Raw genomic sequence first — 27,429 nt, 5'->3', positions numbered from 1 at the left:
AACATCTCAGATAATTGACCAGTTTGGAAAATTCCCTAAAGTATAACAAACACAATTTCACCAGCGCTTATTGACCGTTGAGCTCTTGCCTCGCACCGTCGACCATACATCAACGTTCAACGTTCCCTGCACTAGGACATGGACTTCGACAGGTTCTTGGTGAACCTTCCCAAGAACTCGGCCAACAGGGAAAGTGATCAGCAGACCCTTGTCCCATCCCGCACTCAATCACCAGACACTATGGAACTGTGCGACGATACAGACTTGAACGACAACAACAGGGATTTCTATGAAGGGTCCGACGCGGAGGAGGAGAGTTTAAAGGACTATATGTTGCGCATGCACCTCCACATGACCATGACCATCAGGACATGAGTCAGACACGCAGTCCGCAGTAGAACTTCATAGAAGTATCTTACTAATGACGTGAGTCATACCGACTCATACCGAGTCATACTGACTAAGTATTGACTGCGCATCTATTTATATCTTAGGTAGATAGTAGTATATAAGGAGCCTGTATCCGTCTACAATCTACCAAGTGCTCTACCAGAGAACTTACCTAAGTGTGTGCATCAAGACTACCTAGCTACAAGTAGTACTAGTTTTATAACCAGTGAGTAGACACTAGTCTTTCACTCAGCGCACGCTCGTCCTCCCCGTTAGGGTTGATGGACAGATGCTCGCTCAACAGGTTATGGGCCCTGGAGACGCCCATTGGTGGACCCTGCACTCCTAGGAAACTAGCGGCAGGTACACACCAGTGGTGACTATGTCAGCCATAACCTAACCCTGGGTATAAGCTAGCATGGCGTTGCTATTAATGCCGCCTATATGCTCGCACCCCAGATCTCTTGATGAGATCTGAAGGGGTTAAAGCCACCTGGTGCAATGTGTTTCAGCTTGACGCGTTACACAACTCACCCCCGGAATAGCTATTTATATATTTATGCTATATCCGCGGAAAAGGGACTTTTGTTGAGAGCTTCTTTCGATTGCTCTCTATGGATCGAAGTTCAGTTCGCTGACATGTTTTTCCGTTTGCAGGCTTACCAACCTCAAACCGAACAAACAATGTTGAACCAAACTGAGAACCATACCCAGACCCTTAAGGTCTTGACCGGTTCCAACTGGAACGCCTGGGAGGGCCCCATGACTGCATTCCTGAAGTCTAAAGGACTTTGGATGTACGTCGACGGAAGCTACCCGCTTCCTTCCCCAAAGGACGCTTCCTCTCCCACCGCAGATGAGGTAAAACTCATCCGCGAATGGAAAAAGGAAGACGGCATGGCCCTCGGCTATATCACTTTATATATAGCCGCGAATCTCAATACCCATGTGAAGGACACTTCCAAGGAAACTTGGAAGAGTCTTAAGGACACGTATGCAGGCACTAATACTGCCGCTGCGTTTGAATGGTTGAAGCAGATCATGAATTTCAAGATCAGCTCCCATTCAGCCCCACATGCGGACATTGCTAAGTTTCAGACCGCACAGGCAAAACTCAAGGAGTTGAATCAACCCATATCGAGTCAACTCCTCGCCCTGATCATGCTCTCGGCTCTGCCCAAAGAGTATGAATCAGTTGCCCAGGCCCAGATTAACAAGAAATTGGAAAATCTGGACCTCGATGAACTCATTGCGTACATCGAAGCCGAATGGCAGCGCAGACAGCTAAATAAACTGCAGCAGCCAAGGCAGGGCAATGCGAACAAACTTTCTGCTGTAAAAGGAAAAGGCAAAGCGCCTCAATTCCAGCAGCAGAAACAGCAAGGCAACAAAAATGCTGAGGCTGGCCCCTCTAAGCTTCCGCAGTCTGATGGACAGCAGAAGAAGAGGAAGCGTGTTCGCAAGGGCACCAAAAGTCAAGGACATACGCATGCTCACGCTGCTATCCCTGACTTGCCTAACGGTGGATTCGCCCAGATGCTCAACATGAGCAGGCTTCCAATAGTCGAGGATCAGAGGCAATTCCCACCTCTCCCGACTGATCCAGTTTGCCGCCTGATCAATAGGATCGTGGCACCTCAACCGCAACAATGGTATGAAAGAACCACACCCAGTGCGAGTTCATCAAACCAGTCGGTCCCCCAATTCGAATTTCGAGTTGGTACTCCACCACGTGAACTGGTTGGACTAAACGGACCTGAGTTGACGGCTGATAAACGCCCGTCCGTTTTGATCTCCGGAAGTACAGCAAAAGCTGTTAAACTCGCCGGACTTCACCAAATTCCTAAGCCGAAGTTTTTTAACAATAGGCATAAGGAAGAAACACCCCAAAAGTATCAAGGCACTAACAAGCCTACATACCGAGGTGGTGATTACGAGACGCACCACAAGACGAGACAACTTCTCGACTTGATGCCTGGGATTCCCCAGAGTGCGGAACGTATCAGAAGACTGGAAAAGATAGCCGGAAAGCTTCCGGAACTATCCAACTCCGACATGGTAGAGAAATCTTCTCCCAAAATTGTCGAGATTCCAGATACTCCTTCTGATGGTGAAGATGAAGAGATGGAGACCACGCCTAGAAAGCGGCATCGGTCCGCCACTCCTTACCCTGAACAGGATGTGGAGATGGAATCCATCTTTGGCGACTCGAAAGAACCGAGTCCGGAACCTAACTTCTTGGATGTTGCACTCCAAGAAGAGGACAGGTACGAAACCCTTAACCAGCTCTTTCCATATTCGGAAGACGTTCTAATGAAACTTTTACTCCAGCGCTCCCTTCTATTACGAAGAGCCCGCCGAAGGCCCCGCGCCTATGTAAATGTACCATTAGATACATTAGATTTGTCTCGCGCCATTGATCACTGTAGACAATTTAATGATTTGTATGCTAAAAATGTATACAACGTTTCTGATATCGAAATTGAAGCTGCACCAGACATGGACTGGTGGTTACACGATACAGGTTGCTCACAACATGTGACTGGTAATAAGTCTGACTTCGTCGACTTTACTGCTTTCAAAACTAAGGATCATATCCATGTGAAAACAGCCAGCACACCTGCTTTCATTACTGGAGTCGGAACGATTTTACTCAAGTACGAACAACTCCGGAATGACAGGAAAGGCAACCTCGTGAGACTATTCAAAACCATGAGGCTTTACCCGGCATATTACATGCCATCCCTCGGTTCCACTCGATTGTTGTCCACTGGTACCATCTTAATGAATCCAGAAGTGACACTCGAAGGTAACCGTGATGTTTTGCAGTACATCAATAAAACACTGCACGATCGGATATTCTTAACTGGATACCACCGTGGTCTAGAAGACCAGTGCTATTGGACTAGAGCGTCTTCCACAAATCTCCAGTCTCGAAATGGGTCACATTCAACATCGTTTGACTGTACTCCGATAGCATTGAACAGTGTAACCTTTGACACTTGGCATCGTCGATTAGGACATCCGTCCAAAGACGTATTACGCCAGTTCAGGAAGCACACTGAGAATTTCCCAGAGTTGAAATTCCCTGAACGTGAGAAACCTTGTGATGGCTGCGCCAAAGGCAAAATGCCTGCAGACACGTTTCCACAATCAGAATCAAGAGCCCAGGAACCCTTTGAGAAAATCCATTCGGACCTCAAAGAATTTCCTGTGATATCGTACCATCAATATAAGTACTATATCTCATTCTTTGATGACTTCTCCTCACATGGCTGGATTCGCTTATTAAAGCACAAATCCAAAGCTGTAAAAGCAGCTCGTGATTTTATCGCCATGGTGAAAACCCAACACGGTACTACCATTAAAACTTGGATGTCCGATGCAGGGGGAGAATATAAATCTAAAGAATTCGATGAATTGCTCGCGAGTAATGGAATTCTCACTCGACAATCAGTCGCCCACACACCACAACAAAACGGGCGTGCTGAGCGATTCAATCACACCATCATGGATAAGGCTGAAGCAATGTGTCACCATGCTTGCTTACCCAATTCCTGGTGGGAATTCTCAGTCGAGTATGCGGTACATATCTATAACCGCACACCTATACGGAGACTAAAATGGAAAACTCCATTTGAAACTCTGTATAAGAAAGCTCCTGACGTAACTCATCTCCGAGTTCTCGGATGTGGCGCATATGTATACCTACCTGATGCAGTTAGAAATAACAAATTACACCCGAAAGCCGAATTAATGATATTCATTGGCTTTACGGAAGGCATCAAAGGATACAAATTTATGCGTATCCACAATAATAGTATCTTTCATAGTACCAAAGCAATTTGGGATGAAGATCTATTACCGAAGTGTCCTACGGCTAATAAGCCTAAAGATTACACACACGGTGACCATCATAGTGATGATGACGATCAACCAGACCATGGTAATGGACCTACGGGTGGTGGAGGATCACCTCCAACGGAACCCGATGACGATGATGATAACAATAATGACCATCTTCGTCACAATCCCCCCCATTCTCCTTCCCCTAATCAAGACGGTCCAGAGGATGATCAACCTCGAGATCGCTCCCCTTCACCTGCGGGACCTCCAATAGACCCGGAAAGAATGAACTTCAATCCGAGGCGTGAGGACAATGAGGAATTTAGAAATTTGCCACGACGCAATCCTCACAGGTTGAAGAGGAATCATAACAAACCAGACAATGTGTATAACGATCCGGGAGACACACGTCTACCATCGGAAATACAAAGAGACATCAATAGGGATAGGACTTGGCGACGACAAGTTGGGGACGATGAACCAGGTAGCTCCCGGTTGCCCACTAGTACGTCACGCAGGAGAACCCGAGCTCCTCGCAACCAAGAACCTACCAGTAGCATCCCTAAAGAGGAATACCCTCCGTCCGATCCCAATGTCGATAAAGACTGGGATATGTCTGGTTCTGATGCGAATTTAATCCGCATTACTCAGAAAGGGGGAGTAAGTCTGATGAATTTCCTGCTTTCTAAAGCGGTCGAAGATTCTGAGACAGAGAATGGATCTGCGTCAAACCTGATGACAAACAGTTCAGATCCCAAACCCGATAACGTCCGGGAATGGACATACCATGATATCATGCGTTTACCGCCTGATCAACGAAAACCATGGATTGATGCTTGCCATGAAGAGCTCAAATCGCTCCGTGAGCGTCAGGTTTTCAGTCTGGCACGACTCCCTAAGGGTCGTAAGGCTATCAAATGCCGATGGGTCTTTGACATTAAGTCAGATGGCCGCAAGAAAGCTAGGCTTGTTGCCAAAGGCTTCTCACAACGAGAGGGAATTGATTTCAATGAAATCTTCTCACCAGTTGTTCGATACGAGACATTCCGCATGCTTCTTGCACTCTCTGTGCTTGAAAAATGGCATATAGAAGGCTTAGACGTAAAAACTGCCTTTCTGTATGGGAAACTCGATGAGGAGCTATACATGGAACAGCCGGAAGGCTTCAGAGTCCCGGGCAAAGAAGACTATGTCCTCCGCCTATGGTGTGCCCTCTATGGACTCAAACAAGCAGCTCTTTCCTGGTGGAAAGAACTCTCCAAGTCAATGGAAGAACTTGGATTCAAACGTGCATCCACTGATAGTGGCGTATTCATTTACCATCACAAAGGCTTGATTGTAATCGCAATCGTCTATGTTGATGATGCACTATTTTGTGGCTCTAACCGGCAGCTTGTGTTAAAACTAAAAGCCGCGTTTATGAAGCGATGGGAATGTCGTGATCTTGGCGAAGCCAAAGAATTCCTTCGAATGCGAATTCTGAGGAAGGGCTCCAAGATCTACATAGATCAAGAAGCCTACTTGCAAAAAGTTCTCAGGAGATTTAATCTCTCGAACGGCAAGACCGCCCGGACTTCACTTCCCATGGGATACAAACTGCAACCCTACAAGGGAACTGTGGACCCCGCGCTTCGATCAAAGTTCCAACAGGTCATCGGATCTCTGTTGTACATCATGCTAGGAACTCGCCCCGATATTTCCTATGCAGTAATTAAGTTATCCCAGCAAAGTGCCAATCCATCCAAGGATCACCTTGAAAAGGCATTTTACATTTTGTGCTACCTCGCAGGGACTCCAAATTACTCCCTTTGCTTTGAGGATGAGCAAGAAGGATTACTTGCGTACACAGATTCGGACTGGTCTAGTCCACGATCCACGACTGGGTACTTTGCCCAATTAGCCGGTGGTATTATTTCTTGGCAATCACATGCTCAGAAAACCACTGCGCTATCATCCACTGAGGCCGAATATATGGCATTGTCTGACACTTGTCGACAAATCATGTGGATAAAGAATCTCTTTAAAGAGATTGGAATGGACATCAGTCGTATACCTATCTACGCTGATAACCAGGGTGCAATTTTCATTGCATCAAACCCTGTGTCTGATAGACGAACTAAACATATTGATATCCGCTATCATTACATTCGTGATCGCGTTGAAGCCAATGACGTTCAACTATTTTTCATCAATGGTGCAGAAAATCCTGCAGATATGTTTACCAAAAATCTTGGTTATCAAAAGTTCGAGCTATTCAGGTCCATGCTCGGAATCAAATTCTTTGATTCCACACAATCCGCTTCAAAGTTCAGAGGAACATCTTAGCGAGGGGGAGTGTTGTGCATGCACCTCCACATGACCATGACCATCAGGACATGAGTCAGACACGCAGTCCGCAGTAGAACTTCATAGAAGTATCTTACTAATGACGTGAGTCATACCGACTCATACCGACTCATACTGACTAGGTATTGACTGCGCATCTATTTATATCTTAGGTAGATAGTAGTATATAAGGAGCCTGTATCCGTCTACAATCTACCAAGTGCTCTACCAGAGAACTTACCTAAGTGTGTGCATCAAGACTACCTAGCTACAAGTAGTACTAGTTTTATAACCAGTGAGTAGACACTAGTCTTTCACTCAGCGCACGCTCGTCCTCCCCGTTAGGGTTGATGGACAGATGCTTGCTCAACACTATAAGGCTAGGGCAGCTCCTTGTATGTCTTTATTTCCCAAGTGATGTTCAACTTTGCTTACTGAGGAATGCTTGATAGACATGGCAAGATGGCGTAACAGAGGGCCCAATCCACCTGCTGCAGCCTCGAAAAACACCAGGGATAGTGTTTACAAAAGTCCCCCAACTCCGAAGCCTCGCTGACGTGCTTCTCACCCAAATTACCAGCGACAACGGAAAGAATCTGATGCCTCTATTCGCAAACGTGCTCGCAAGGAGGTAGCCGAACGTATAGCTCGCTTGGAGGCGGAAAAGGCTTGAGACTCCACTGCGGTGTCACTGATGAATGAGGAAACAGCAGATGAAGAGACTGAGGAGGAGACTGAGGAGGACAGGCACGAGAAGGATGTATCCCCACCGCGAAAGCGTGTCAAGAGGGCCTCTGACCAGAAGGTGACATTCTATGTCAACATTCAAACAGCAGTGAACACCGTGACGAAAGGCCGGGGGGGTGCACGCAAGAGCAATAGCAGCCGTATCATGCAACTTGGTCCATTCATCACAACAAACCCCCCGAGTGAAAACTTTCGCGAGTTTCAGGATCACATTGCCACCACCGCACGCTGTCGGGTGAGCAAACTGCCCATGCAGGAACTCAAATGGCGTTACAAAACACCAAAATCCAGTCCCGACAAGCCATTATCCAACGAGGCAGGCTATGAAGCCATGCGAATATCACTTCGTGCTCGAAAGAAAGACTTCATGGTGTGCGTTAGCCTTCCTACTCCTCTACGGGATGATTTCGTGAGTAGTCTGGCTACCAACCCCAGTTTGAGCGCATTTATACCTTGTCCTTATAGGGATGGTCAGCCAATCACGAACCCGAGGGTCAAGAACCATTTGATTATCATGGTGGAGATGCGGCAAGTGAGCCCGAGCAGGACACAAGTGCAAAGGGAATGATTGTATGCTGTCTGTGCTGTCTTGCTAGCTATTACTCATCCCATCACAGGCGGCAATTCAGAAGAAATCTGGGGCATATATGCAGCAATTGTTAGAGATGTACCCACGGGATAACTCCCCTCTGTTTCCCAACGCAAGAATTTACACGAAGAATGTCGCTGGCAGTGACTTATACTGGAACCTCAGCGACCTTTGCCTTCAGGTATGGGCGAATACGCTGGTGCGTGCATGGCCTCGCTCTCACTACCACTAAACTTTATGGCTAACTGTTCTCAGGAAATTGGAAGCGATCCTGGCGTCACGTTGACTCAGCCGCCAAACTCTGTTTTCTTTGCAGCCGACAAGTGCATCAAGCCTCGAAAGCAAACCTCGCTCACTACTCCTGGATCTGCTGCTGCTACCCCTACCGCACTGACACCTGCTGAGACTCAGGTTCAACTACCGCCCTCGCTGCCACCACCAACTATGCCCATGTTGCCTCCATCACAAATGTACTCATACCCGCTTCCATGGCAGTATCATTCTGGACCGATGCCACCAGTGCCCCCAATGCCCCTGATGCCGCCATTCTACCCTCCATTCAATCCGTATGGATATCAGCCGGAACTTCATTCGAGTTTCCCACCAAACGTTCTTGCTCCGATTCCAATGAAACAACATCGCTCAATGGACTCCTCTCCAGGTAAAAAGGCGCTTGGACTCAAGATCTCCCTGGATGATTTCTGCGCACGATACGACATACCAGATACTCAGAAGCATGCCCTCGCCTCTCTTGGTTACGTTCCTGGACTTCGGCATATTGAGCAATTATCTCCGACTGAATGGCAAAGTACAGGGCTTGGTATACTTCAACAGCATCTCATTCTGGACCATCATACTCAGTTCCTTGAAGATGCAATGAACGGCAAATGGGCTAAGTAGCACAGAAATTTCAATTCTTCTCTCTCTCTTTGTTATGCTATACAGACTGGTTGAGACAGACTGTCTACGTAGAATCATGCTGTACTCTAGAAAATATACCCCGCATGACAAAACCAATTGATGCACATTTCAGGAGTGATACAAGCACAAGCTTCCAATAATGTTGTGATAGGATCATCCAATACATGAAGGATGTGAGCGTGGTGGCGGAGATATGCTTTCACTTCATCTCCAGATGAGCATACAGATAGCAACGTAAATAAATACATGCACAAGTGCTGAATGACTCTTTGATCGGATTCAGATCAGGACTATATGGCGGTAGATATAGGATTATGCACCCTGTAACCACATAAGCATAATTCAGGATCTATAGTATTCCCATACTGGCTGCGGCAACAAGATCAGCAAGTGCTTTGTTGTGGTGGATGCGGCAGTTATCCATGACAAGGACAGAGTTGACATCCGGAAAGGGATTCATGGACGGAAGCTGCTCATATTCACGTTGAAGGCTTTCATCATGTAGTAAATAGTAAGACTCACTACTTGCTCCTGGATGAACTCGTAGAATTGCATTGAGTCCAATGAACCAGGGACCGCATGGGCAGCGATATACCCGTTCGTGGATATGGCAGCAACAAGAGAGTATCGGTCTCCACGAACAAACACATCATGGAGCTCAGCGCGCTGCCCAACCGGAGCCCAGCCAGACTTTCGAGCCCAGGTCCGTTCGTTCTTGCTTGTTTCGTCGATAAATATGAATTGCGACCCATCTCGTTCAAACTGTCCACTATGGATTGTATCCCGCCATTCGCTACGCAATTCTTCGTCACACTCAATTGCCAGCTTGTGGAGCTGTTTGTTAGAGTATCCCATATCATGTAAACTCGAGGATAAAGTAGCTCTTGAGGTCGCAACATCGTGAGTCAAGGCCAGCCAAAGGATGATCTCGTCCAAATATAAGTCTGGATTCTTCTGAAGCTCCTGGAGAACAGCATTGAGTATTGGCCTGGTGAGCGCACGCGAAGGTCCTCGAGCAGTTGGTAGCGTATTGATGGTCCCCCGAGTTTTGAACTCCTTCCTCCAGCGATAGAAACTGCTACTAGAAACACCCAAAGCTTCTTGAATGGCCTCCGGTGTCCAACCAAGCTCTGCGAGGATAAGTGCGCGCTCCTTGATGTCCGTGCTGATCTTGCGGAATCCCATCTTGTATGTCGACGGTGCGAGGCAAGAGCTCAACGGTCAATAAGCGCTGGTGAAATTGTGTTTGTTATGTCACTCGTCACACATCTACTTTAGGGAATTTTCCAAACTGGTCAATTATCTGAGATGTTCAAAAATTGTTACATTTCGATCGATTCCCAAGAAACCTCGAACACGCTGTAAATGAATATATTATCCACGAACAGGCGCGTCACTTAGACAGACTGCGTACAACCAATGAAAGCGACAAGGTTGAACAGAGATAGGCACATATAGAGAAAATACATGAGTTGTAAAGTAAAGTAGAGATGATAGTGGGGAATCGTAATGGGTTCCAAGGAAATACTCATGGTTCTGCCTGTCTTTGTACAGGTTGAATCCCAAAGTAGAAGACTGAACGGTTCGAAAGCAAGCTGAGGTTGGGCACCCCCGGAGAAGGCGAGCAGGAGCCCTGTAGAGCCTTCGTGTCCATCCTACGTTGCCCTGATACGTAGTGTTAGAAAATAACATAGAAGCATAGAGAAGTACGTACGTTTCGATTCTCGTTCCTCTCGTTCCGTTGAGTTCGCCCGTTTACGCACGTTGGCGCTGAGAATCTGCCCGTGGATGGGATAGTGTCTTCCGGGTGCCATCTGCTTTCGTTCCTCTATCGGGTACTGTCGCGGAGTGTCAGTGTCCAGTTCGACATTGATTTGATCGATTTCCCAAGCATAAACATTGTTCAAGATCAAGCGCTGCATTGCCTCATGGAGGTGAAGGGGTTTTGGTGCGGGGGTGAGAAGTCCCCATTCGGGGCGAACTTGTTCCGTGAGGTCTTCCATCAAGTCGGCGATAAAGGAAAGATCTTCATGCAACCAAGTTTCCCACTGGGCGTTATGAATCAGACTAGACCTCTTGTCGTTGCTTGTACCAACTTCATGATCCGCGATACTCGGCCAAATGTCATCAAGTCCCTCGATGTTGTTGTCCTCGTCGTTGTTCAATGGCTTGGCAAGCAAAACAAACACGACAATGCACCAATAGACGGACTCGGCGTCGTGGCGAGGCTGATGTTCAAAATGGGCCGATCGGAGAAGATTGTTTCCTCTATACGCCTTCTGGAGTTGTTTCGAGAGGTGGCCCCCATGTGTAGTGTTATTTTCGTCAATGAAGTTTCGCATGTCGGAGCTGTCGTCGTGGTACACTAGACGATACTTCTCCACGATGTCTGCCTCTATTTCGGGCATGGATTTGAACTCACTGCTGTTCAGGACGTTGCCAAAAGAGACGGACCGAGAAATAAACCTTGGTGTTCCCTACAGAGGCTGTCAGAAGCAGTGACGAGGTATAAATGATTGAACTCACAGTACGGTCCCTCAATGGTTTGTTGTCGATGTCCTCTTCCTTCACAGCATCGTTGGTTTGATCGAGGTTGGCACAGTTGTCCATGTCGATTAGTCGCGCCATCGGATCTGCCATTGCTTCGCTATGGTCCCAATGTGAGTGCGTGCCATTATCACCGCTAGCCCACTTACCCTGTCAAAACTTCGTTAATATACACTGGCCGCTTCTCGGCTGTGAATGGTACTATGCCCGTCGCATCTTGAGCGTCGACAACGATGTTTCCGTGACTGATATCCCGGTGGAGCAACTTGCGCTCCGAGAACATGAAGCGATGGGCTAAACGGTGCACTCAACATCAGCGAGCAGAAACAGAAGAGAAATAAGATACTCACCTTCAAGGATGTCGTACATCCCTTTGAAGAAGTCCACGATGTTCTTGCATTTTGTGAGAGGCCGACCGTATGTCTGCATGATCAAGCGAGTCTTTATCCTTGTGCAGTCGTTAATGCAGACCGTAATTGGGCACCCAGGGGCGTATTCGACCTCATATTCGCGCTCGACAGCGGCAAATCCAGGCACGCTCCCTTCTCGATGAAGGATTTTGTACATGTCGCCGTCCTTGGAGCCAGTCTGCGCGTCACGGTACGTGTCCTTGATCACGATGGGAATTTTTGGCTCGTCGCCGCCCGACTTGACGACCCATGTCATCCGCGTCCACGGCTGTCCGGCGAACGTTACTTGGCAATTCCTGTAGATTTTGTTACCGACATCGATATTCCAAGTAGGCGGCCCAAAGATGTCGTCGGTGGGAGCCAGGGTTATGGAGGGGTCTCTGGACGGCTTGTCGGTGCGGGGACAGTAGAGCGTGTAGACATACAGCACAAGGCCGATGATATCTTTGCTCCAATGGAATTCTTCCGATGTGACGAGCCCCGCAGGGCAGCTGTACTGAAGCTGGAAACTGCAGGGCGAGACGGTAAGGCCGTACATCCCCACCAAGTCTGGGCGGGACTGATTTCCGCATGCAAGGGAGGCGCCGCACTGCCCTGCACCGTCGTCCGAATCAGAGGCCTGCTTCTCCTCAATGGCGGACAGGATAACATGCCATGGGATCCGCTTCTGGGAGTCGAGATCGAGCATTGCAGCGATACTCGCGAGCACGCAAATGAGGTCTGGCCGGCCGGTTTCTATTCCATTTGGGTGATGCGGTGGAGCGTACCTGTTGTTGGTACGAAACACAAGACGTTCCGAAGTGGTGCAAATCTTCTCTGCAACGCCGAAAGTGGTTAGCGGTGCGGTGGAAAGGAACAAAAGCAATTACCATGTATTTCTGTACTGATGTAGTTGAGGAGTTGCTCGACCTTCGCGTAGCAAGTTTTCGTGCTGTCCTGGATCTCCAGGGCAAGGTCGAGTAGCTCAGCGTCGGCAGAAAGAGTCTCGAGGTCGTCGTGAACGTTCAGCAAAGTCTGACAAAATTCGGAGTTAGGTGCCAAGTACTCCTCGGTCAGATAGTTCAACGACATTGCTCTTCTAGTAGTGGTAGATGTCGAAGTGAGTGGTAGGTCAGAACGAAGTGGCCCCCATTGTCGAACTCGAATATTGCCACACACATGACCGTAATATTCCATCTCCGCCGTTTCGCAATACACTACCTTCCGAAACAGGACAGCAGGAAAGCCCCCTGTGCTTCTTTTGCAAGGAATATTTATGCAAAGTGGCCTCATGATCATGTGGGATGAGCGAGACACATCGCGCGCTAAGGAAAGAAAAAATCGCTTGCATTAATGCTGAACATTCAATTATATAAGATTGTCAGAGGGGGATGGAGAGAAGAGGCGAGACGACGTACCAAAGGGAGTCTGCGATTAGCATCTCACACCCCGGCGCAACATATGTGGAGACGTGTGGGCAGAACGGTACTGCACAATAGCGGCTCATCTGCCCCAGAAGCTTCTTTTCAATCCTCCGGGGGTTTCTCCGATGGCGCGTCGCAACGAAAACCCTGTTGCGGCTCTGAGGCCTGAAGATGAGGTAGCACGGACATGTCCCAAGGGAGAGGCGCGGAGGCGCGCTGCGATTGTAGGTGGCAACGAGGAAGGCGAGCTTAATTCGGCTCAGAGAGTATCAGAGAAGGAACGTACTATCTGCATAAGGTTATTACCTCCGCATGCTCTCATCGCGGTGACGATCCTCCAACATTCCAACTGTGGTCTCGAGCCTACTCCATCCTCATCGCCTTCACGGCAGCTGCTGTAAATCGCATGCAGGTAGAGGGTCGCCAATCCATTGTGCATGTTCCCGAAGTAATACATACACGCCACCACCGTCGTCAAATTCGCCCGACGGTGAGAGAACGGAGTTTGCCCTCGCATGAAGCCCACTGAGCCCGTCGCTCTTGCTAAGACGCAGTGGTTGTGACTTTCCGCCCTGTAAGGCTCTTTGGGTGTAGGTTAGAAGTCTCCAAGGGGAAAAAAGCCTCACATTGGACGAGCGTAGACTGACTCGACTGGAGTTCCAAAAACTGTGGCTCCCTTCACGATAACCGCGTCGACGTTGATTCGAAGTGAGCCGCCGAGCTGAGTGTTAGCGCTCCTTGATCTTATTTGGTAAAGAGGCATGGACCAAACAGAGGCTGAGTTTAGAGCGCCGCACAGAGGTCGATCACTACGTCGAGGGAAGGTTCAGCTAGCACACATCGTGTAGCTTGATCAAAAAGGTAATCAAGCGGTCGACTACTGCTATTTAGATGAAATGACCGTCCCTATTGTAGGAACTCAATACTCGCGGTGGGAACTAATGTTCAATCGACGCCTGGCTTTCGGTCAGTGCTCGTCACATCTAGCTATCGGGGGACATTCTTCTTCCATACTACTACAATCCATTCCTTGAATCTCGCAGGATGGGTCAGTATTACCGATTGTATGTCCCTCAGACTGGACTCGGTATGAAGCTCTTTGACGGATTAATACGACCATAGCGTAAACTTCGACAAGCACCAACAAACGCGCGATGTCGGGGATACGGAATGTTCAGCAGGAAGACAATCGTATAGAACTTCATGGCACCTACTGGCAGCGAGATTCTAAATCTCGAAGACATGCTCTAGGTGGTTTTCAGGTGAGATTTGGCATTAATACTGCGCGTTCCGGCGGAGCCCATCTAATAGCACCCATTTTATACATAGCTACGAGATGCCAAAGAGTGACGTGCTTCCCAGGACCGCTCTCGGACATCTAGGCAAGCTCCCGAATGAAGTCATTACCTATGCTTTCAGCGCCGCCACTCTGCAAGACGCGACCGCTCTCGCCGTGACGACGGCCACCTCTTCATCATCGGGTACTCAGACATAATCACCAAGATCAAACGTGCTCACCCTTCAATCATCACCAACTGCACCTACGATTGCATTATCTGCTTCGGCGACTGGGCGGAGATGCGGACGTCAGGACAAGATAAGTGGACAGAGGAACGTATCAAGCCGGATTAAGGATACGGGGAGGAATCATCATAATGACAGTCCCAGTGCGTAGATTCTGTAATATCATTCATTCTCGTCCAGTCGCGCCGAGCCTTCTAGTCGAAGGTCGGAAAGGTTTAAGGTGGTAGTGGTAGCGACATCGTTAGCGTGCACGTTTGTCATCATCTGATTCCTGGCATCACTCATTGTTGCGAGGGTATAGGTCGCTGTCGTGGCCGTCGGGCATTTTCGTCCTCGTCCTCAGACCCGTACCCCAAAAGCCCAGCGGCCACAGGCGCAGACTACGAGTCAACCCAGGCTTGTTGTAACTCAGCTAAGTCCGCGTCTAGAGGTTCATCGTCGCTGGTCTTGGGGAATCCTGAAATGTGACGCGTATGCAGAAGGAGGACTTACGCTTCGCCGTGATTGCGCGCGCCCAGCGACCGACTTAGAGTCACAGCCTCGCTTACCGAGTGTGCTCGAGGTATTCATTTGACCAATGAGGGGGTGTGAAGACGCTGGTGCCATCGGCTTTCGCTTAGCGGGCGAGAAAGCTCGAGAATAGACGGTGTCGAGGGCGGCGTCTATTCGGTTCTTTTCCCAATCATGAACGTACTAGAGAATCAACATTGCTTCGTGGAGGCGGAGAGAGGCGCCGGCGTCAGAAGTGTCCATTCGGGTTCAACCTGAAAGCTGAGCCTTGTTGAAATATGTCCCAATTGTTGTTCACGTTGTTGCTCAGTGGTTTCGCAACTGGATTGATCATGAGAAAGTCTTTGGGCTCACCACGATCCTTTGTCAACTGGTTGAGAAATATGGTGCTGAAAGAATAACATATCAGTGAATTCTTGCGAATATCAATTTATTGTATGCCTTCCTCGTTGTTCCCACGACCGGGAGACACTGTCCATGGACCATCATGTGGCCTAGGCCCTGGATATCTGTCCATTAATTGCGATTCTCCCGCTGGAATTCCCATCTGGTTGCCAGTATCTTCCCGGGACGTGCCGTAGCTTCAAAATAATCAAGTCCAACTCGAGTTTTGTCCGCGCCAGCATGCCATGGACGCTGCCCAACGAGCTCTTCATCCCTATCATCGAGTCCGTTGGTTGCGATCAGAAGACTCTCTTGACTCTGCTCACCGTCTCACGTCACTTCTACATCCTGGCTCTACCACTGCTTTATCAGAAACTATGGATCTCTCGCCGCGACTTATCTGACAGACGAGATCTACAATCCGTCGTGGATAAACTATACCACCGCATCGAACTCAATCCAGGTCTTCGGTCCACAACATCGCTGAGCTTCGATCTTGGATGCTTCTTCACCCATGTCCCCGACATCCGCACTATACTCCCACACCTCCCTAGTCTGCGTCGCCTCTCTATTCGCGGCCCATCTTTCATCGATCCGGAAATACTGTGGCTCGTCCCATTGACCGCGCAGCTCACGCATCTTGAGCTGCAAAGCACGTTCTATTCGCAGCCCTTCGTCGACTTCCTTGAGCGCAACACCGCGCTCCAATTCATCCATGTAGGCCAATTGGGCCGCGATACGAAGGACCACTCGCACCCCACCTTGCCCAGCAACGCAGTTCCCCATCTACATTCGATCGGTGTGCCGCTCGCCTGCAACAGTTCGGGAGGAGGACGTCGCTACTGGATCTCGACATCCCAGACCTTATCGCTGCGTCCCCTACATCCCTGTACGACGTCGAAGCGGCCTTTGCCCCCGTACGCGCCCTGTCGGTGAACCGAATCTACTTCACGGACGCCCCGTCGTGGGTATCACTGCCCCCGAATCTGCGGCATATTCGCGTGCAGATGCCTCCGGTAACCATTTGTCCTCGTTCTCAAGACTGTGTGCTCATGCGCTGAGTGGCATATTGCATTCACAGAGCGACATGAACGACAGCTGGCGCGCGCTGTCGAGGAGCAACATTACGTACATACGCTTCCAAAGTGTGTCCATGCCCCGCGAACCAGACCACCCCGTCCGTCGGCTCTTCGAAGTCGTGCAGAGCCTCGCGCTCGTCGACGTCGGGGTGGTGGGCGGGGTCCTGTTCTATCGATATTATAGGAATTCGGACCACAAGCTTAAGGTACCCGTCCCCCATTGTCAGTGGCAGCCGTGGTGGGCGTCGGCAGAAGACGATATTGCAGACGCCGTCCAGAGGTGCAAGTGAGCAGCGCGCGATCGTTGCGCAAATCACTTGATCGGTAGTTCATTCGTCAGCGGCGCTAGTACATAATGCAATTGGATATGCGGGTGTGGTATGGAAACTAGTCAGATGAGGTGGAAGGGCGTGTATTGCCCGTTGTATAAGATACTAGTCCATCCCATCTCAAGGACATCTTTCTCCCTCCCACTTACTAAGATGATCACCAGTGCGTTTCAGCAATCCCCCATGTCCTTTCAGATTGTCGACCCACTGAGTGATGTTGTCGGGCGGTTCAGGCATTTTCGCTGCCCAGCTGCGCATCGTCTCGTACACAAAATCCGGAGGGGGATCGAGTAATTTCGCGAGCTTTTGGCGATGTTCGTCCTTCTCTATCTCGTACTTGGCCAAGGCCTCAGGTGACATGAGCTGGAGTTCCTCGGCTGTCCAGTCGTACTTATGGGTATAGCGCGGGGCGAAGAACTCGGAAAGATCCTGTGTGAGGAGCGTAATCGCAGGAACGTCGAACCTCACCCCAAGCCCTCCATTGGCGACAATAGACCCTTTGTATCCAGACGCTTTGTCTGGCTTGCCCTCTTGAGCCAGGTATTCATCGAACATGAGCAATATACCTCTTAGCCGTTGCTGGTTTTGGATGTTATGCCTGAGATGCTTCAAGGCCATGGATGTCAGCACATGCAGCGCCGATTCGCGATCGTCGACGACCGTATGCGACGCGCTTTCAGGCTTCTGCGTCAAATATGCAGACATAAACTGCCACGTACCCTACGCGACACTGAGTTGGAGCGACAAGGACGACAATTGTCACTCACCGTGCGATGGACCCTGGTATCTGTACGTTCTTTAAGGGCCTCGTTCAAGAAGATACAGTGATCCCAGTCGATAAGAAAACCACGGCGATTCTTGGGTTCCAGCGTCATGAGGATGTTGCTCGCATTGACATCGCGATGAAGGATCCCTAGTTTATAAGCTTGCTGATGAGCTAGTCGAGGAGTCAGTCTGTGGTCGCGACGTCGAAATGGAGTACGTACCATCCATGGCATCGGCGATGCAGGTCACCAACTGCCGAGCTGTCCTGAACGTTGCGAGGTCGCGGCCGAGGGTCGAGAGCACGATGAAGTGAGCCGTCAAGCGTCTGATTCTGAGCTTGCTATGTTTCTGCACCCACGGTTTCAACTTCCATTCATGGCCGATGGTGGCGATCGCCTTTGCATCCGTGCCGTCGCCCACCATGAAATCTCCACCGGCATGCATTTCGGCAACAAAGGTGACTTTAGCAGCCTCTAGCATCCTGTAGACATCCGACTCTTTCTTCGTGAAGGCGGACTCCTCGCGCCAGTACTCTTTGAGATACAGGATTTGTCCATCCTTTCCGTATGTCCCATCCTCCGCCACCCTCGCACTGTTCCTTCCCTTCAGAAGAACTACCGCCCGATTGCGCGTGCATCGACCGAACGGAGAGTACATTCTGCTATTGAAACAGGGTGCTGGAACGACATAGGTGTCATCCCCGAAGACCAAGGATAGCAGCGGGAGCTGCTTGGGATCGGATTCTTTCTTGTAAAAGTCAGCGTGCTCGCCAGTAAAGTATGACGTTGCGTATTTTCGAATCATTTCCAACGCTTCCATTCCAGCTGGCCTGCTGAGTTCGCGGAGGTTTGGGTAGAGCCCGCGCTGGACATCGGTAAGTTGCGCAAAGCGTTTGTAGAAGTCGAATAAGATGAGCGGGTGCGTCGTATAGTCGAAGCGGCGAGTAACAATGGCGCAGGAGCGATCCCAACGAATGAACCGCGCGTATCTCCCGCACACGAGAACGCTGAATAAATGGGACCTAAACTGCATCGCCATCGTCACCCCGGCGTAGCTTGCAATCTGTCCTCGGGTGCTTCGACCTTGCTTCGTGTCGTTTTCGAAAGGATATTTTTCACCAGGCGTTGGTTTCGTGTCATCCGTCACCTTGGGGTGAGCCTCTCCCCCCTCTGTATCGACGTCTGCTGCTGAAGGTTCAGCGATATACGCGTCCTCCGTCGCGGCCATTCCCGCGTCTTCGTCCTCCTTCTCGTCCTCTTCTACGCCTTCTTGACGCTTCGAATAGCCCGCCATAACATAGTAGGCCTCTCCATCGTATTCTTCACCGCCAGCATCGATGAACGCGTCCATTTTCTCATCCGCTTTGTGCTCAGTAAAGCTTTGAATGTTAGCAAAGTCTATCTTCCGCCGAGCGAGTCGTGGGACGATTGGCTTGTTCCTGAGGTAGTTACAGCTGTCAGGTCCAAGCTGGCTCTCTGCGTCGCGGCAGTTATGAGTGTCCTCAAAGTCGAGGCGCTGGATCACCTTCCGTTTGCGTACAAGGGGCCAGCCAGAGAAGGCACCTTGCTATGGTAGGTGTGTTAGTAAATGAATGATATTGTGGTGTCCTTCAACTCACCCAGTCCTCGTTCATCGCGCTCTCAGGTTTACCGGCCATGCCAATCAAACGCCTCAGTCGCGCCTTGGAGGGTTTCTCGGCCTTGAATGAAGTATCGATATCGGGATTCCATTTCATGAAGCTTTCAACGAACGTATGGGGGTCGACACCGCCTATGTATCGCCCACGGGTCTCCTGAACAAGCGCGCTGCGCAGTTTGCCGATGTCGACAGGGCTCATCGAGTGTGAGTAGTAGTTTGCGATATGCCTGTTGTGGGGTGTGTTTGATTTCGAGGTCAATAACTGATGCTGGTCGAGACTTCTGTTCCCCGGTGTTATCGCCGTCGGTAGACGAAGGAGCTCCTGAAGTCTCTGCGACTCCTGTTGCACTTTCCTTGGGGGAAGGATTGGCTGGATGTGTGGATATTGAGAGTAAACCAGGGAGTCATGAAAGTTGAACGACGTGTGGTGTCGAGTCACGTGAATTGTTGCCCACTTACCTATAAAGGTAAGTAGTGTTGGCAGTCATAGTCTCCAAGAGTCGAGCCCGAATCGCTCAGTTGGGAGTTCACAGACGCCCAAGATACAACGAGGTAGCGGCCAATACAGGCGGTATGATAAACTACATCATTCGTATCATCTGTTATACAAGAGAGATCTCATGGAAGATGAATTCAGCATGCGAGCCGGCCCAATGATATACGAAAGTTCGACTCTTAGCTTTGTTTTCAAACGAGGGCTAAGCGAAATTCGGGACTCCCAGAACACACGGGTCATTTACGGCGCAGCTGCGGCAATAAATCTCGGGGACCTAGTGGGCAACAAGCTTCTCTAGGCGATAAACACAGATTCTTAGAGAGCTGGGACCAATGAATCGCACCGTGTATCATCACGCGCGAAATGGGCTCCGTGTACTCATTGGAGTCGTATCCCGGAACGAGGCTGCGCCATGATGGTAGGATGTGAGCTACTTGCTGCGGATTCGAGAATAGAGCGACCGATGACCGACACGCGGGCGTGTCAGCGAGCATGGATACTGGATTGGGGGTTGCGAGTAAGGCGACCCCACGTCTGGATCCCGGGTATTACACACAGGGGTTCCCGCGTCGCGATTTTGTGGTACATCGTGTCGAACAATCCATCGCCCGGTAGATACAGTAGATCAAGCATGTTGGATCATTGAACAGATGTCCAATGTTTTTCGACCAGGAGCAATAAGTGGTATGTCGGTCGGGTCGACCCCTTCGATGTTCTTCCGTATTTCATTAGCCTGCGCTTCTTAGAGTCCGTGCGTTGGGCTTGTCCTTTCCTCCTACGTGTGACGGTCCTTCTCACCTTCGTTTGTATGTCGTAGGACGCCATGGTGCCGGGAGCTCTCATCTTCGTCGAGGCACTGGATGTGGGTGAGTACAATTCGCGCTTTGGAGATCGACAACTCACATACCTTGGTTCTTTCTCCCTTCCTACCATATCCGACCTCTGCTGCCCTAGTTCGTCCTCGTACCATGTGTCCGCAGAACTCCATCGCACTCTTCCTCATTCACCACGACTGACGTCTAACCGCATCCTTCGTCGAGTGGGTCATGATATGAGCCAAAAGCCGCTGAGTTTCGCGTCTGTTCAGCATATACCATGGTACCGAAGGCGCAAGCCACTACTTACCACGGTTCCTTAGTTATTTGGAAACTTCGCTGCCAATTTCTTTCGTGCGTATTTCGTGGCGTACATTCTCTCCACTCTCGTGTCTGGAGATATCGGCATTGGAAAGCGGTGTTGAAATCTTGAAGGACAGATTTGGTGCCGCGTCAACACCGACGTTGTTTGGTCAAGAGCGCTGGGCCAAACACTCACTATCCTTCCCGTTGTCTAGCTTCTACGGCGACGTTGACTAAAACCACAAATTGTGGTGACGGCCACCGTCAAGGTTCTTCACGAAATTCGCTCGCCCTATGCCAGCGACGCAAACCTTGCGATAGCGTGCATGATTTGCCAGTACGTTTGTCCTGATCGTCTAAACCACGGTGTTGGATCACCCTATGATAGGTTCTTTTCTCCAGGCCTTTCACTCGTTCGCGTCGCTCTGATAGCGCTCTTCCGGACATGCGATGGTTATAGTGCTCGCGGTAGACATCTTTTATCCAGTCCAGACGGGTATCAAAGCATTACTGAAGGCCAGGCGAGACGCAGTGACAGTTGAACGTTGACGAGCTGAGTGCATTATCCTTTGTTCACATACTCACAATTCTACTCCAGTGCAAAACTTACCAGTCGAGTCTTCCTTTGAGGGACAAACGCCTCCAATACCATGTTTGTTGAGGTCGAGGAAGGAAGCTTAGGATAAGTACAGCCTCTCGTGGACGATATCGAGGCATTCTACCAGGCGAATGGTCTCATTGCCATGGTATGCCACATCATCGGCGGGCACACCATACATCTTCGTTGATCGCTCGGGAACGACCAGTCCTAAGTCAAATTTCAGGCGCATCGTATGTTGGGGTGGTGCCAACCAGGAGTGTCCCCGTTCTCCCAGGTACGTATGCAATGCACCCTAAATTGCTGTACCCTCGCCCCCCCTCCCCGATACAATTGGTTAATGTCTGTCTATCCACGTGTCTTACGTTCATGGCACTCGCCCTGGATGATGCTTTTGGGGAGAAATTCTTGCCATCGCGCCAACACAAAACGCGAGGCTCGCGGGATCATCTCGCCTGTTATCTGAAATCCGTGCCGCAATTGAATCCTTATTCGGCTACCAACCTTGGCTGTTTCTTTGTATGCGATCACGCCTTGTGAGTCGTCGCAACCTCCCCAACGCCTTGCCAGCCGTGAGTCCCAATAATTTCCCCATAATCCTCGCTCACGCAACGTCGGACTCCTTGCTGTTGCACTACACGGATCTCGCCAACTTCCCCCATATCCCGACGTTGTTTGGTCGTGACCAACGTTGAAGCCAGTACCTCACTTCTCTTCGTTCAAAAGGACAATAAATATATTGTATTCCGTGATAGCAATGTACGTTGCGACAGCCTGTGTGTACGAGTGAGGAAATGGTATAGCATAGGCAACAAGACTCAGAAAAGGGGGATAAAAATACATGGACAACGATGAGATATGCATGTTGTGGAAATGGGAAATAGATAGAGCACCTGCACCGGCTGGTATGGGCGACGGCTGAGTTACTCCGAGGCATTTTCGTCCTCGTCCTCAGACCCGTATTATAAAAGCTCAGCGGCCACAGGCACAGACTGCGAGTCAACCCAGGCTTGTTGTAACTCAGCCAAGTCCGCACCTAGAGGTTCATCGTCGCCGGTCTTGCGCAATCCTGAAATGTGACGCGTGAGCAACTGACATGAAGGGGAGCAGAATGGGGACTTACGCTTCGAGCCTGATTGCGCGCGCCCAGTCTTGGACCCTCGCTTGCCAAGGGTGCTCGAGGTGATGACCTGGCCCTTGAGGGGGTGTTTGCACACCTGCGCCATGGGTTTTCGCTCGACGGGCGTGAAAGCTCGGGAGTAGACGGTGTCGAGTTCGACGTTGATTCGGTTCTTCTCCCAATCATGGACGTATTGCAGAATTAACCGTTGCATTGCTTCGTGGAGGTGGAGAGGATCCGGCCCCGGCGTCACAAGTGTCCATTCAGGTCGGACTTGGAAGCTGAGCGCAACCATTAGGTCGGCAATAAACGAAAGATCCCTATGCAACCAGTGCTTCCACTTGCAGCGATGAATAAGAGGGAGCCGCTTGTCGTTATCGTTCCCGACCTCGTGCTCCGCGAGGCACGTCCACATCTCGTTGAAGGCATCGTTGTTTTCGTCCACGTCGCTGTTCAGCGGTTTCGCAAGGAGGACAAAAGCGGCGATGCACCAATATACGGACTCCGCATCGTGGAAGGGTTGATGTTCGAACATGTCAGCGCCGAAGTCGGGATCTGTCTGGATAAGGGCTATGCGCGCCGCGTCCGGATACCCACCGTGCGAAGACCCATTGGCGTCGGAGAAGGACCGCAACTTAGAGATGTCTTCGTGATAAGCTCGTTTGTACTTCTCTGCGATATCTGACTGTAACGTCGGCATAGGCAGGACCCCACATTCAACCAGGATTTCTCCAATAGCAACGGATCGAGCGATAAATTTTGGTGTACCCTGAATGGCGGTGAGAGGACCACTCCAATAATCAATAATTATAATTAGACTCACAGTGCGGTATCTTAATGGCTGGTCGGTTGCATCTACAACTGTTTTCGTCTCCCCTGCCATTGTATCGAGTCTGGCACAGTTGTCCATGTCCAGTAATCGAGCCATAGGTGGTGCGGGTTCGCTATAGATCGTACGTTAGGCAATCTTAGTTATGAAATGTGAGGGACTCACCCGCGGAGAACTTCGTTGATGAATATCGGTGGCTTCCCCGTGAACTTCGGTATTTGGGGAGAATCCTTAGCTTCGACGACGATATTGCCATGACTGATGTCACGATGAAGCAACTTGCGTTCCGTAACCATCCAACGATGGGCTAAGCGACATTGTCAGTCAAGAACAACACAGGAACAGAGAGGTAATGGATACCCACCCTCAAGGATGTCGTACATTCCTTTGAAGAAATCGACAATATTCTTGCAGTGGTTCAGAGCCAACCCACTTGTCTTCATGATCAACCTCGTCTTGATCCGCGTGCATTCCTTCATAGAGACTGTGATGGGGGTATCTGTGTACTTGACTTCGTATTCGCGATCGACAGCGGCAAATCCAGGTGCAGAACCTTCCTTGTGAAGAATCTCGTACATGTCCCCTTCCTTGAAGCGGGTCCGCACGTCACGGTACGAGTCTTTGATCATAATAGGGCCTTCCTCGTTGTCGGTTTCCGCTTTCACAACCCATGTCATTCTCGTCCATGGTTGCCCGACAAATTGGACTTTGCAGTTGCGATAAACCTTGTCGCCGACATCGATGTCCCAGAGGGGAGGCCCGAGGATGTCACGACCAGTAGCGAGCGAGATCGTAGTATCTCTCGGCGCGAAGTCGGTGCGGGGAAGGTACAGCGTGCATACATACGCCAAAATGCCACCGAGTTGTGCAGTCCAGTTGAACTCTTCTGACGTAGCAAGCCCAGCGGCGCAGCTGTACTGGATCTGGAAACTTCGAGGCGAGACGGAGAGGCCGTACATGCCCACCATGTCGGGCCGGGCCTGATTGGCGTATCCAAGATAGGCGCCGCACTGTGCCGGACCAACCTTCGCGTCGACAGCTGTCTTCTCCTCGACCGCTGTCAAGGTGAGATGGCAGGGAATTCGATTGCGTTCGTCCTCCTGAAGTTTCTTGAGGACGCTCTCGAGTATGCCGACAGAGTCTGGAGCACCACCCTTGATTTCGTTCGGATGGTTCGTCGGGACAAATGAGTGGTTGTCGACGAACACGATGAATTCCAAGGAGGGGCAAAGTTCATCTAGGACATACAAGCGGAGTTAGTTGAGCGACAAACGGGTAGTAAGACGACGGACTGTGAATCAAACCACTAGCGTAGTTGAGCAGGATTTCTACCTTCTTATAGCAAGTTTCTTTGCTTTTCTGGACGGCCTCGGCAAGTGTTTTCAACTCCTCATCGACGACGAGGTGCTTGATCGCGTCGTGCACGTTGAGCCAAGTTCGACAGAACTCGGTGTTGGGAATGAGAGAGTCGGGTGGAAGGTGCAACGCAGACATTTCCTTCCTATTGACGGGAGGTGGTTTCGTCGGTTTGACTGGGGTGCTCTTGAGACGGACTGTATGGTCAGACATGTTGCGTTGGGAGAACGAGGAGGAGCAGGCATGATACTTATACTCACTTAAAGTGCCACAGTACAGACACAATGGATCTCTTTCGAGCTGTGTGGGATGGTTGTTCAAGTGGACTCGGTGGCTAGTTGGTGGCAAGTAAGAAGGAGGCGCCCATTGTCTGAACGTTTCAATATGCCACTCATGTGACCGTAAACTTCGAGCTCCGCCGATTTCTCAATACACTACCTACCATAACGGGATACTGCCACCAAATGAGAACGCCCCTTTCTTTATTTTACATGCAAGTGGCCATTTCATGAAATGCAAGGCGTATCCCCTTCAGGGTGTGGAGCTTCATCAGCCCACTAATCACACATCCTCCGTCTGCCCGTTGTGGCCATCCAACTTGATTAGACGGCTTTATGACGGATCTCGATGCAGATCAATAACTCAATCCCTGATACTCACTGCTCTCGCCTTCGTTCGGAGGCAGCATCACGAGCAATATACCTCCTCAAAGTGTGGACGCACGTCATATTGTCTAACTGTAATACCTCACTGTAAAGCGTTCTACAAGGCACTCGATGAAGGCGACATGAAAACATGGTACGAGTACGTCCATCGCGAGGTTTCCTAGTTTTACCCATCTCCGATTTCGGCCAGAGAGCCCGAGTAACAGGCACGGGCGTCCTTTGAGACTATCTGAAAGGCATCGTTTGGACTTGACACGTGAGCTCTAGAGGGATGAGATGCTCCCTGTAAGACGAAAGTAGCCGAACTGAACAGGAACCCTAGTGTCATCTCTTTCCAAAGCCATGCACGAGCGAATGCTTGCGTACGTTGGGACGAAGGTGACGAGTACTACAATAAAGCCCGATTCCGGCTCATGAAGTCGCATACTAGACATGGAGGTTTGTTCGAATCGTCCGGTGAATTGTTTGCTACTAATACTTTCCACGGGCTCGTCCACCACGCGTCCGTTTCGTTTCGCAAGACTCATGGATGAATCGAGATTGAGTGAACGACCATCTGGACCGCTGTGGTTTTTGCTACGTGGATAGAGCGGTTCCGACCTTGCATCCAGTGCTCTATGTCTCAGTCCGGTTGCCGCCATCGTTGTGCGTCCATGCCTCGAGAACCTGCATTCGTCAAACTTTGTGCACACGTGGTCCTCACCTGCCGACTCGCATTTCTCATTGCGCAGCACTTTAACTCACGATTACCAGACATCCTCTCCCCCAAGTGCGATGGTACTTCCTCAGAAGATGTGATCCATTTGCTGCGAGGCTCTCGAGGAGCGCTGTATTTCGTTTCTGCTACATGTATTAGGGGAGAGTATAGAATGACGACCTTCATTTTCCTTCGAATTTCCCATCCTAAGACTATCGAGTTTGTGTTAACCGAGTCGCGTCAGAGTTCGTCTCGATGTTTGACTTTGAATCACAGCGCAAGGACAGATTTGGCGCCGCATCAACGCCCCGATTACCCCGACGTTGTTTGGTCGAGAGTACTGAGCCAAATAAGCTTTGGGTGGACCTTGCGACGCAATCCAGTTTCTATCTTCGCCGACTATGGCGGCGGCGCTGGCTGGCCCTTAGACTGTAACCGAAGCTGTGGTGATTATGATGGGCGACGTCGAGGCCATTCCTGTCGTCCGTTCACCCGATGTTGGCGGTGCAAACCTTGCGGTCCCTCTGCGTTGGCATTCCGGATGATAAGTGCATGATTCGCCAGTACGTTTCTTCAGATCCTCCGCGGGGCCCAAAGACGGTGGTGTATGTCGAGCTCTTTTGCCAGCCGTTCTCGCCTGTTTGCATCCGACATCAGATAGCGTTTTTACGGAGATGCGAAGGCCAATTTCCGCTGATCGCCCGAGAACGACCAGTCCTTGGCCAAATTTCAGGCGCGAGTGTCCCACGTATTTCTCTTCATGCTCCTTCGTGCTACGCGATTCTCTTGGGTTCTTTCATCAAGGAGAAGGGTTATAGGTCTCCATTCCTTCTGATTGGAAAGGAACGCGTCACTTCACGAACAGGGTTGATTTTTTAGCTTTTATGGAAGCAGCGGTATGGCAGAGATCGTCTAAAATGACGGTATGTCCCAATTTCTTATTCTGGCCGAGGGTCCCATCGTTGACATGTAAACGAATATCCGTACCTTGGGTTAGTGTGAGGACCCGACATGACAAGCACCGTTTGCGGGTCAGCCTCTCTGGACAATCGGTAACGCGCGCCGCGTGCATTCTAGTGAGCATGCAATGCACCCTAAATCACTGTACCCTCGGCCCTCTCCCCGATACACTCTATCAACGCT

General features: G+C 50.2%; 6 protein-coding genes across 6 annotated transcripts; 3 read left to right on the top strand and 3 right to left on the bottom strand.

Annotated features, from left to right (window-relative positions):
- Nucleotides 1–7,255: 7,255 nt before the first annotated feature.
- PC9H_004421 (uncharacterized protein) lies at nucleotides 7,256–7,635 on the top strand (the record flags this gene model as incomplete). Its single annotated transcript, XM_036774005.1, has 2 exons — nucleotides 7,256–7,543; nucleotides 7,600–7,635. The coding sequence occupies 2 exons, from the start codon at nucleotides 7,256–7,258 to the stop codon at nucleotides 7,633–7,635; spliced, it is 324 nt and encodes a 107-aa protein (XP_036635478.1).
- A 74-nt stretch (nucleotides 7,636–7,709) lies between these two features.
- Nucleotides 7,710–8,797, top strand: PC9H_004420 (uncharacterized protein; the record flags this gene model as incomplete). The annotated part of the gene is made up of 4 exons (XM_036774004.1): nucleotides 7,710–7,717; nucleotides 7,774–7,840; nucleotides 7,926–8,096; nucleotides 8,153–8,797. The coding sequence occupies 4 exons, from the start codon at nucleotides 7,710–7,712 to the stop codon at nucleotides 8,795–8,797; spliced, it is 891 nt and encodes a 296-aa protein (XP_036635477.1).
- A 1,549-nt stretch (nucleotides 8,798–10,346) lies between these two features.
- On the bottom strand, nucleotides 10,347–12,846 carry PC9H_004419 (uncharacterized protein; the record flags this gene model as incomplete). The annotated part of the gene is made up of 6 exons (XM_036774003.1): nucleotides 10,347–10,483; nucleotides 10,533–11,295; nucleotides 11,345–11,465; nucleotides 11,515–11,659; nucleotides 11,716–12,591; nucleotides 12,645–12,846. 6 exons carry the CDS (start codon nucleotides 12,844–12,846, stop codon nucleotides 10,347–10,349), a joined length of 2,244 nt encoding a protein of 747 aa, XP_036635476.1.
- Nucleotides 12,847–15,836: 2,990 nt separating this feature from the next.
- Nucleotides 15,837–16,965, top strand: PC9H_004418 (uncharacterized protein; the record flags this gene model as incomplete). Its single annotated transcript, XM_036774002.1, has 3 exons — nucleotides 15,837–16,313; nucleotides 16,367–16,612; nucleotides 16,678–16,965. The coding sequence occupies 3 exons, from the start codon at nucleotides 15,837–15,839 to the stop codon at nucleotides 16,963–16,965; spliced, it is 1,011 nt and encodes a 336-aa protein (XP_036635475.1).
- Nucleotides 16,966–17,124: 159 nt separating this feature from the next.
- PC9H_004417 (uncharacterized protein) lies at nucleotides 17,125–19,606 on the bottom strand (the record flags this gene model as incomplete). The annotated part of the gene is made up of 4 exons (XM_036774001.1): nucleotides 17,125–17,724; nucleotides 17,772–17,941; nucleotides 17,991–19,335; nucleotides 19,388–19,606. 4 exons carry the CDS (start codon nucleotides 19,604–19,606, stop codon nucleotides 17,125–17,127), a joined length of 2,334 nt encoding a protein of 777 aa, XP_036635474.1.
- A 2,975-nt stretch (nucleotides 19,607–22,581) lies between these two features.
- PC9H_004416 (uncharacterized protein) lies at nucleotides 22,582–25,137 on the bottom strand (the record flags this gene model as incomplete). Its single annotated transcript, XM_036774000.1, has 6 exons — nucleotides 22,582–22,688; nucleotides 22,743–23,508; nucleotides 23,563–23,683; nucleotides 23,734–23,875; nucleotides 23,933–24,805; nucleotides 24,861–25,137. The coding sequence occupies 6 exons, from the start codon at nucleotides 25,135–25,137 to the stop codon at nucleotides 22,582–22,584; spliced, it is 2,286 nt and encodes a 761-aa protein (XP_036635473.1).
- Nucleotides 25,138–27,429: the final 2,292 nt, after the last annotated feature.

This window comes from Pleurotus ostreatus (genome assembly GCF_014466165.1).
Source record: "Pleurotus ostreatus strain PC9 chromosome Unknown scaffold_2, whole genome shotgun sequence".
NCBI classification, from domain to species: domain Eukaryota; kingdom Fungi; phylum Basidiomycota; class Agaricomycetes; order Agaricales; family Pleurotaceae; genus Pleurotus; species Pleurotus ostreatus.
Note: the sequence above shows the minus strand (reverse complement) of the source record. Positions and strands in the feature narration are given on the sequence as shown.